At 37.6% G+C, this 10,794-nt stretch overlaps 2 protein-coding genes across 3 annotated transcripts in view; one reads left to right on the forward strand and one right to left on the reverse strand.

The window, feature by feature from the left end:
* Window positions 1–2,920: 2,920 nt before the first annotated feature.
* LOC122080998 (glycerophosphodiester phosphodiesterase GDPDL7-like) lies at window positions 2,921–7,702 on the forward strand. The gene is made up of 9 exons (XM_042647925.1): window positions 2,921–3,381; window positions 4,133–4,429; window positions 4,739–4,848; window positions 4,935–5,433; window positions 5,640–5,681; window positions 5,807–6,082; window positions 6,392–6,531; window positions 6,752–7,235; window positions 7,321–7,702. The coding sequence occupies exons 1-9, from the start codon at window positions 3,174–3,176 to the stop codon at window positions 7,629–7,631; spliced, it is 2,367 nt and encodes a 788-aa protein (XP_042503859.1). The 5' UTR covers window positions 2,921–3,173; the 3' UTR covers window positions 7,632–7,702.
* Window positions 7,703–8,044: 342 nt separating this feature from the next.
* LOC122080999 (purine permease 3-like) overlaps window positions 8,045–10,794 on the reverse strand; it is a 3,173-nt gene continuing 423 nt past the window's right edge. For both annotated transcript variants that reach the window (XM_042647927.1, XM_042647926.1), the window contains exons 2-3: window positions 8,802–9,766; window positions 8,045–8,427 (exon numbers count right to left, since the gene is read on the reverse strand). In XM_042647927.1, the coding sequence (XP_042503861.1) occupies window positions 8,098–8,427; window positions 8,802–9,596 (1,125 nt within the window). In that variant the 5' untranslated portion in view covers window positions 9,597–9,766 and the 3' untranslated portion in view covers window positions 8,045–8,097. The remainder of the gene's footprint in view (window positions 8,428–8,801; window positions 9,767–10,794) is intronic.

Raw genomic sequence — 10,794 nt, forward strand, 5'->3', positions numbered from 1 at the left:
AGATAAGTTTGCCCATTTTTGAGATACTTTTCCAACATTAATTTTTCTTTTTCAAGAGAGAAATTAATAGGGTAGTACTAGTATCATCACAAAAAATTTGGTTGAAAAAGCAAATTATTACCCCTTCTCCCACAAGCTTGTCCAGTTTGATCACCAACCCAAATAAGCAAAAAAAAAAAAAACTATAATAAACTTATAAGTATGCACGATAAGTATTGAATACTATCAATCGACAAACCACTTCTAAGATGAAGCAAGTGGTTTTTTGATTTTGCAATTTGGGTCTTGGTACCAAAAACTTTGTGAGGCTCCTCCAATTATATGTAGCTTCCAGAAATGAAATAATAGATATGAATTCCTCAACAAAAACAATGCTTTATTCACTCTTTAAACAATAAATGAGAAAAACACATTCAAATTTTCTTTTTCTTCTCCCAAAAGTGTCCAAATAATCATGAACAGTAAAACACACACGCACACACAAAATATGATTGGATTTTTTAAGTTATGGATAACTTCCAATTCACTTCATATTTTGATCACCAAGATTCGGATCAGTTGTAGTTCCAGTGTAAAGTATAACTTTGTAAGGTAGCAAAAACCCAACCTGGGTTCAATAACACTTTAAATCCAAAGCTATCGCAATATTTTCTTTTCAGAGAGTTCTGTCACAAATAGAAAAACAACAAGAAGAATGAATTATAGTTGTTAGTGTTAATAGCCTAGTTCTTTTCCAGAAAAGTCACCATAGAAACAATAAAGAATGTTTCTTTACAGGAAGAAGCAGATCAAAGCACCTGACGGACCTATTTTCAAATGTTTCTAGTAATTATAATAGATTGAAGATATACGTGGATAAAAAAAATATACGACAAGATGCATTTAGTTGTCGCTCCGTCGGATGTGCTCGACCAGAGTGTGTACTAGTTTGGTTCACTTTCTCGACCTTCCACCACTGCGATCATGCACGAAATTAATTATGACAGTTAGGAGATCTGTGTTGGACGAGACTTGATTATTCCCTTTTGTGTATACAATGAAATTGTGACAAGGAGAGCAGAAAGGATGGCCTAGGTGAAGCTGATTTGCTGCAGGTAGGAGTAAACCATGTATGTTGATGAAGAGAATGTTGGTGCAGTGACCACATCGGATTATAACCGTTTTGAACAAGTTGCTGGAAGGAACACTTACCTACATCAAATAGAGAAATCTCACATGCAAGAGAAGAATTAGAAGAAAGAAAGAAAGAAACCCTAATAACCTAATTGTGCTATTGGTGTAAGTGGTTTGGTCGTGGGAATGAATGAAAGACAAGAAATGAGGGGGGAGGAGTGATAGCAGAAGATGCAATGGACGTAACAAAGCTGCTCAGAGGGAGAGAGGTGCTCCAATGAAAAGGAAGAGGAGGATGAAATCGTTATTTCTCCTAATTTGATTGGATTGATTAATCAATTGAAAGGAGGGTGTGGTAGTTTGCAATAAATAAGGAGATTAATTTGGAATAAATTAAAAAAAGGCATACTCGTGCACAAAGCTCCCGCATATGCGAAGTGGGGGCGAGACTACAAATAATAGACTACAAACAAGGAAAGTAATTTAAAAGAAAATTAAGAGATTGATATTGAGACAAATAAAGAAAATAATTACTTATTACATGTTTGGATCCTAGAATCTTCTTCTCTGACAAGATGCCACCAATTTTTTTTCTGAGACATGAGACTGTAAATAAGACCCTACAATCCAAATAGTAAGAAGAGGCAGTTAGTAGCACAGCATCTCCTAAAATCTTCAAAAGCTTCATCAAACTGACCACCATAATCTGGCAGAAAATGCCAATGTCCCAATGAATTGGCATGTACAAAGTGAACATTCCTGAGAGATATCTAACACAAAACCAGCATTGAGAAAACAAAAGCGAAAAGACAAGGACATTATATGCCGAAAATGATCGAATAATAACAAAATTGTGATGATACGGAGTAGAGATGTCATATCCGAGATGTCATATCCATGAATTAAGGGCGTACGAAAACATTCTCGTACGTGAATCCGATCCGCTCTCTCTCTCAAGTAGACTAACTTACAATTGCACCTATGCATGAACTCACACACCTCAATACGCCCAATAGGGAAACGACCCTGGTATCATTCTCTACCCTCTTAATCCTGAGGTCTCCCTACAATAGCTTCTTTTTCGTTTTGTTCCCCAAACTTGAGGTCAAGGAATAATCTCATGTAATATATGAGGGGAGCTAAGGGATAGGGAGACGGGTTTCCAAGTTGGTGAATTCCTTTTTAATTACTTCTTATATTAATTCCTACTTTATTAAGGATTCATTTATTAAAAAGATATAAATCTTGTAGCGAACTATTTAGGGAGAGGTGTGTGTGAGAGAAAAAGAATTGTGGAAGAAAAGGAATAAAAGAGAATAAATACATTGAAAGAGAAAATTTAGGAGTCATAAAGATACTGAGAGTTGAGACAAATAAATGGATTGATTTTTAAAGGAATTAAAGATATTGAGATAAATAAAGAAATTATTTTTTTTAAATAATAGTTAATTATTAAAAAAACTAAGGGTACCAAAAATCTAAGAACGAATTAACAAAGAAAGTATTAACTAACAAATTTTTCATAAAGAGAGGAAAACGGTAAAGAAAGTGTTAATTAGATGGATTATGGTTGTTTTTTTCCTTTCACAAATTAATCAAATTGCGCCACATGTGCAGTATAGGTAATGACACTTGGGTTTGATTTTGAAAAACCGTTAAGCCGTTATTGAATTTCAGCTTCACTTTATGGCGCCAAACGCATAAAACCGATATTTCTTTGAAGGCAAAAGAAAAATGCGGCAACCCAATAAAAATTGGGTCTTGACAGTCGATCCTTACCAACCAACCATTAACGCGAGATTTGTGTTGGAAGTTTTTGGGCATAGCTGCTCCTTCTTCCTCTCGCTTACCTATCTCTCACTCTCTTTCTAATCCATTCCCTTGAGAGACTTCCTCTGGGGAATGGTTATGTTCTTCATTCCCCCTAACTGATTCAAACTAAGGCTAGGTTGTCTTCTGTTTGATTGTGAATTTTAATTTCAGAAACAGATTGAAAGAGAAAGAGTCGATCAACCCATTTTTAAGATCAGAGAAATGAAATAAGGGTTTTTTTCTTAATTATGATTCCAATTGCAGAAACAAGGGGAATGATAAAAGATCTGAGGGAGATTTCTTTCAGAAATTTCCTCTTTAATTTTGATTTCAGGAATAAAATGGGACAGTTATTGTTCTTCATTCTTTTGGTGATCAACTTGGCTGCAGCACAGAGGTCTCCTTCACAGAAGACACAACCAGCTGCACCTTCACAAAACTGGCAGACACTTAATGGTAACATTCATTTTCTTCTTTCCTGATTGAAAAAATCCTCTTTTATGTTTCTTTAAGAAAATAAACCCATTTAGTTTCATTCAATTTTGATTCATCCCCAAAATCCATGACCTTTTTCCTCTCCCAAAAATTACATGATTCTTCTCTAAAGCTACAGCAATTTAATGGGGATGGGTATTTTCAACCATGTACAATAAAGGGTTTTCCAGAGTAATCATCTTTTTTTCTCTTATTTCAATTGTACATGACAAGAAAACGTCATGAGATATTGAAGGAAATAATACAGCATTATGGTGGTTCTTTCGATCGTTTTGTAAACAGGGGACGGGGTGGGGAGTTTTATTTAATTTACATGATCTATTGCTCTAGAACATGATGTTTCATTGCTGCTCTGCTGACCAGAACACCTTTTCTCCTTGTTCTATTTCTAAATAATTCCCGTTGAAATTTCTGACGCGATGAATTAGCCTGATCAGATTATTTTTAACCATCTAATGCAAGAGAAGGTTGGTCTAGATGGTGGCATTTTTAGAACAGAAATATGAGTCTTGAGGAATTTGAGAAATCGCATTTCATTTTTTCTCTATAGATTGGAAAAAACTTGGTAACCTTGGTTATCTTGTAATCATCAATTTCATCATAAACAGTATCTATATTCATAAATTGAAAGTAGTAAGAACAGATCAACTTAGGATTCCAAGTAATACATTAAAATAACAAGATTTTTTCTTTTGCTGATACTTTATTGCAGGTGATAGTCCAGTGGTAATAGCAAGAGGTGGATTTACAGGGATTTTTCCTGACTCTAGCTCTTATGCCTACCAGTTTGCAGTGTCAACAAGCTTGCCTGAAGTGATTTTGTATTGTGATTTACAATTAACAAAAGATGGCCAAGGACTATGTCAATCAGAGATACAGCTTGACAATTCCACAACTATAGCATCTACGTATCCCCAAGGAGGAAAAACTTACAATGTGAATGGGAAAGATCTTCATGGGTGGTTTGCCTTGGACTTCACATCCGATCTGTTATTTAACAATGTAACATGTAAGTCTAGTCTTCCTTCTGTTCTACAGCTTCAAACAGTTTCAAGTTCTTCAGATATTTAGCAAAGTTCTCAATATCTTTAAATCACTAAGTTCTGAAAACCAAAGTTAAGTTAGATGTTGTTTGTACTGATTCTTTCCCTTCTGAATCCAGTGAATTAGTGATACCAACCATCAATTTTCTTGAAAAATATATCTATAATCAGTTATGAATTTCTTGTTACCATTGCATATATTTATTTTAGTCAAGTAAAAATTTGAACTAAAGAATGACTAGCTACTCTATTTTGTCATGCTATTTTTTCCAAAGTGACTCAAAGCTTCGCCTCTCGACCAAGTCTATTCGATGGTATCCTTCCAATAAGTGCAGTTGAAGATGTAATAGGGCTTAAACCCCCTCAATTTTGGTTGAATGTGCAGGTACTGATGCTCATTCCATTTTTCATTCTCTCTCTCTGTCTCTGTCTCTCTATATAATTCACACTCCCCATCTTTTGGTTTTGCAGTATGACATGTTCTATACCCAACACAAGCTGAGTGTGGCATCATACATTCAAAAGGCAACAAGGAGAAGGGGTATCGATTACATATCATCCCCTGAAATTGGCTTCTTGAAAAGCATGAGCAAGTTTAATGCAGGCAAGACAAAGTTAATCTTCAGCTTCCTAGATAAAGATCTAGTTGAACCCACAACAAAGCAAAAGTATGGTTCAATCTTGGCGGATCTGTCTTCAATCAAGCCCTTGGTGTCTGGTATACTTGTCCCCAAGGACTACATTTGGCCTGTTGATGCTAACCACTATTTAGAGGGACCGACTAGCCTCGTAACTGATGCTCATAAACTAGGACTAGAAGTTTATGCTTCTGGTTTTGCAAATGATCTTCCTGCAAGCTTTAACTACACTTATGATCCTATAGCTGAGTACTTGCAATTCATTGACAACAATCAGTTCACTGTTGATGGGTTTCTTACTGACTTCCCCTCCACTGCATCCGAATCCATCGGTGAGATTTTGTTTACTCTTCTACTATTTATGTTACTGAATGATTCACTTACAAAAAGATATAGAATATGTGACCCTTAATCAAGCTTTCTAAGTTATTAATCTGATCCTAGCTCATTACCATTGGAAAGTAACTAAAGAAGGGAAGAAGCTTTTATGAACTCCTCCAGTACTCTTCTGCTCTCACACTTAACCTTTATCTTGTAGATTGCTTCGCTCATACCAAGAAAAACAAAAGAAACAGCAAAGGTGACTACTAATCATTAGCCTTTCTTTCTGATTTGCTTAATTTACATGGGAGGGGAAAGAAAAAAAAAGGAACAATTACACTACAATAATTTGTGTTTTTAACTTTCTTTCCCTTTCTGGTGAAGCTTTGATCATAAGTAAAAATGGAGCAAGTGGAGTCTTCCCAGGCAGTACTGATCTTGCTTATCAGCAAGCAATTGATGATGGAGCAGACATAATAGATTGTTCAGTTCAGATGTCAAAAGATGGAGTGGCATTCTGCTTTAATTCAGCAGACCTCACAGGAGAATCAAATGTGATGACTACTTTCTTGCCTCGAGCTTCCACAATTCCTGAAATTCAATCTCAGAAAGGAATATTCACATTTGATCTCACATGGAGTGAGATTCAGACTCTGCAACGTAAGCCATTTATCGATAGAGTTATTTTGGGTAGAGATGCCATTGGTTTAACTTTTGGAGAGATAAAGCATACTTAGCAAAATACAAGTAGATTTCAATCTCTATTGCCTAGTGACACAGAAGGCCAACCAGTAACTACATAGATTCATACATTTCCCTCTCTCTCTCTCTCTCTCTCTCTCTCTCTCTCTCTCATGAGTAGTGTAGAAAACTGAAATTTATCGATTCCTAACATGGTGGAGGTTTTAGGGAAATGAATTAATGTTTGATTTTTTTTTTTTTTTCTTTTTTTTTTTTTTTTCATTTCAGCTCAATTTATTAGCCCCTCAGCTAATAATGGCTTGGTCCGAAATCCAGCAAACACGGGGAAGGGTAAGTACCTTATGCTCAACGAATTCCTTGAGATGGCAAAGGCGAAGGCAGTTACCGGAATCTTGGTTAGCATTGAGGTGAGTTTAATCATACCTTAATAACATATAGGCAGGAGATATTAGGATCTACCCTTCCATAAAATTTGGGTCTCATCCAATCTCACATGACAGATATTTGGTTGGTTGAGACAAGTTTATCTCGACCGGCCACTGATCATGAGAAACCTTTGCCAAGAATACTAACATCAACCCCCCCCCCCTTTTTCCCTGCCCTTCTTTTTAATTTTTTTCTTTTCAGAATGCTGCCTACCTTGCATCAAAGAAGGGTCTTAGCATAACAGATGCTGTTGCAAAGGCCTTGAGCAATGCCACTTTTGACAAGCAGGTCACTCAACAAGTTCTAATTCAATCAGATGACAGTGCAGTGCTTCAAGAGTTCAAAAAAGTCCCAACTTACAAGAGAGTCCTCTACATAAAAGAGATAACAAGTAGTGCACCTAAGCCAATTGTAGAGCAGATCAAGAAGTTTGCAGATGCAGTTAACCTTCAAAGGCCTTCAATGGTCCAAACTACAGACTTCGTTACGACAGGTTTCACACACATTGTCGATGATATGCATGCTGGTAATATCTCCGTCTATGTTTCGAGTCTCAGAAACGAGTATACAGCAATAGCCATTGACTTCTTCTCAGATCCAATGGTGGAGATAGCAACCTATATTTCTGCAATCGGAGTTGATGGAATAATAACAGAATACCCCGCAACTGCAACTGCATTCATGAGTAAGTATCACAACTTCTATAAGTCCCCTCGAGGTTTCTCTCTATGATTTCAATTATCTTGATTGTGGTTGATTATTATTTGCAGGAAGCCCATGTTCCAATCCTGACGCCAATCTCCCTTACACTATCCTACCAGCCGAAGCCGGTACTTTGATTGGGTTGGCTCCACCAGAGGTCTTGCCACCTGCAGAAGCCCCTGCTCCGCCACTTGATGTGGCGGATGTCATCGATCCACCGCTACCTCCAGTGGTGGCAGTAGTTGTCACTGCAAAGGCTCCTGCCACTGCACCTGCTGGGGCAACAACTAAAAGCAGTCAACCAGCAAATGCTGCCAATCCGGGTCTGGGTTTAGTGGCAATTGTGGTTCTTATGAGTCTCCTGTGTTTAGGCTATTGACATTGATTTATATGTGGCTGTAAGGTTGCAATAACTTTGTGTTTCTACATTTTAATTGATTAGGCCTTGCATGATATGGTTTGTTTGGGGTGTGTGCGTGTCTTTTTTTTTTTTTTTCTTGTTCTTCTTCTATGCAATTTGACTTTGTATTATACTGATTAAATTGATATTAGTTTGAAGTCATTTGACCAAAAGAAAAAGATTTTACTGGTAAACAATTGGGTTCTCTAGTAATATTGTGTTCTCTTGAGCAATAATAAAGATACTAATAGGGGTTTCACTAAAACTTTTTTTTTTTTTGGATGAATAAATAATACAGTAAAACAAAGGAAAGAAATATACACAAAGGGGAAGGAAAAGAAAAGGGGGGGGGGGAAGACCAGGCCTGAGAGGGCAAAGAACACAAAGACTAAAGAAAGGGGAGGCACAAAAGGGGGCTTCACTAACACTTTATGATAGGGCAAAATCATACAATTTCTTCCTCTTCCTGAACTATGGTTAACTTCTTCTGTGCACTTCTGTATTCTCCTATGAAATAAGAGACAAAGCTCCAAAGGCACAACCCTAAAGAAAGGCCTTTCTCACTAGTAAACTTGTCATGAAAGGCTATGACAGCTCCAATCTGTACAAATGGAAGGAGACCCGAGGAGAAAATTCCAAAGAAGAGAGAAGAGGTGTAATAGACTACTCCAAGCATCCCAGTGAAAAGGAACTGCCAAGCAATGGCACTGGTGACCAACACAATATAATACTTGACCTCACCAATCGCATACTCTTTGGCCTCTCTCGGGATAACCTGCACCACCACAAGCAAGACTGAAAATCCCAATCATTTTTATAATTTTTTCTTTAGAACTAAAAAAGCATGGAACCATTTGATAAGCACACCTCACACACAGAAAAGTCTCGGGTAGAACTAATCCTTTAAAGCTAGCCATTAAGGAGAGCTACCACACCCTAGCTTTGATATCACTTGCTGGGATTTGGTAGAACTCGTTCTTAAAAACTAGCCATTAAGGAGAGGGTGCCCAAGTCTATGCCTCCACATCGAGCTATTCACATCCGATGTGAAATAATTGCTTTCACGTGGAACGCCAGAGAGAGAGAGAGAGAGAGAGAGAGAGAGAGAGAGAGAGAGAGAGAGAGAGAGAGAGATGGGTCTGTCCTTACATCAAAATCATTGTTGATGACCATCCCGATAGTGCAGAATATAGTTGCAGAAAGACTTGCTATGAACTGAAACTGTAAGACCACCGCTAAAGTAATGGGTTTTGAGCTCTTACTATATGCAAGCTCAACAAGTGGAAAAGATAACCCAAGCAACACAGCTCCAGCTAATGTAAAGAAGAACCCAAGGAAGTACTCACTGTTACTGACCCCAGGAGGTCGATCACCACTACTATGGAATGCCAACACAATGGCTCCCAAGGTCATCAGTATAACTGAGTTTATAGAGTAGAAGGTTAACTTCTGCTTTACTATGAGGAATGCAAACAAAGCAGTGAAGGATAACTGGGTTGAGGTCAGAATCCCAGAGGTGGAGACTGGAATATAAAACAAACCTACTGAGTAAAAATAACTGTCAAGACCCACTATGACCCCTAAACCTGCACTTGAAGCAAAGAGCTTAGAGTCCATGAAGAATGATGCTGGGGTGGACTCTGTTTGTTGCTTGAAGTAAAGGAACAAGAGAGGGCCAAGAAAGAAAGGGAAACCCACATTCTGCAACCAGCTTGAGAGCCACTTACGCTTGCCACCATGCATGAAGTAGAGTCTCATTAAGAATGGACCTCCTATGCAACCAAATACAGTCATGAATAAGTATAGAAACAGAGGCCTCCAATTTATTCCAGTATCATGTTTCTTCTTCTGTAGCAGGACGGCCATAATTGACCGGAGATTAAGTTGATCTTTCTGGCGGATCCCAAGTACTGTAGCTGTTGTAGTGTCTATGTTCACCGACATATTCAGATTCCAATGGGGGCTCTGACTCCGATTCCACTTGTTGAGATTTGGGTAGAATTCCTCCTTAAAAGGTAGCCATTAAAGATATGGTTTCCAAGTCCTTACAAACTTTCAAATCATGCTACTCACATCTGATGTGAAATTATTGCTATCGCTTGGAACCCCAACACCTTCCACAACAAAATAAATGAGATCATATCAGAATACTTACATTACTTACCAAATTAATAAAGCAACACTTGAATCATAATATCTCCAAGACGAGTTTATATGAAAATCACCTTACATCGTAATTTCATTTCTTTTCCTTAGAATCATGCAATATAAAAACCTGAGAATGCATTTTTAATCACCTATCAATATTGGGTATAAAGTAATCAGCTATAATCGAGGGGGTTCGTCTCAATTAGGAGGCAAGTACTCAAAGCTCTTTGATATTCCTTGCAAAAGTTCACCTTCACCAATGGAGAAGTGAAAATTTCTTCCTCACTGGTGATGTGACCATATGATTGGACTCTTAGGCCATCATTATACTGTCATACTTTATCAACAAAGAGAAAGTATTCATCTACTCATATCCGATAGTATAGATGGCATGGATGTAGAGATTCTTCTTCACCGAGGGTGCAGAGAAACTCACTCCAATGTTTTATGAACAATTAGTATCTTACTAAGTTGGAACATAATAGGAAGTAGGTTAATAGTTAGTAATAAATGTGACCAAATGGCCCCTAGTGGGTACCTATCTGACCCCAGTGTGGGTCTTCCACAAAAAAAAAGGCTGGAATATGAACCTATGAGGGAGATGTGCAGGCATAGTTGGGTGGATTTGAACAGGTTGAGCAAGGGTTGCAATACCCACCGGCTCCAAATGCTATACAAAACCCAAATTATTAAATGGTTGGGGTTGGGTGGGACTTAAATTGAACATGTGGTTCTGAATTGCATCCCTACACATTATCACCAAAATACCATCACCCAGGGTTCCCAAAAAAAAAAAAACTCTGTTCCTAGTTTCTCAATCCTTTCTTGTTTATCCCAATCATCTCCTTCTTCCACCCTTGTTTAATACTCTTTAAGTAGATAGATATAGGGTTAAAAAAAAAAAAAAAAAGTGAGTGTATTGGTCCTTTATTATTCTTTGCTAAACCAAATATCCTTCTTCTCTCCACTCTTGTTCAACGAAAAAAAGGGGGGG

The sequence above is a fragment of the Macadamia integrifolia genome, chromosome 6 (assembly GCF_013358625.1).
Source record: "Macadamia integrifolia cultivar HAES 741 chromosome 6, SCU_Mint_v3, whole genome shotgun sequence".
Classification (NCBI taxonomy): domain Eukaryota; kingdom Viridiplantae; phylum Streptophyta; class Magnoliopsida; order Proteales; family Proteaceae; genus Macadamia; species Macadamia integrifolia.

Excerpts from the sequence above, each read along its gene's own strand:
- LOC122080998 (XM_042647925.1), top strand. The coding sequence starts at position 3,174 with ATGATTCCAATTGCAGAAACAAGGGGAATGATAAAAGATCTGAGGGAG. Across the intron at positions 6,532-6,751 it reads GAATCTTGGTTAGCATTGAG|AATGCTGCCTACCTTGCATC; the intron begins GTGAGTTTAATC and ends TTTTCTTTTCAG. Across the intron at positions 7,236-7,320 it reads AACTGCAACTGCATTCATGA|GAAGCCCATGTTCCAATCCT; the intron begins GTAAGTATCACA and ends TATTATTTGCAG.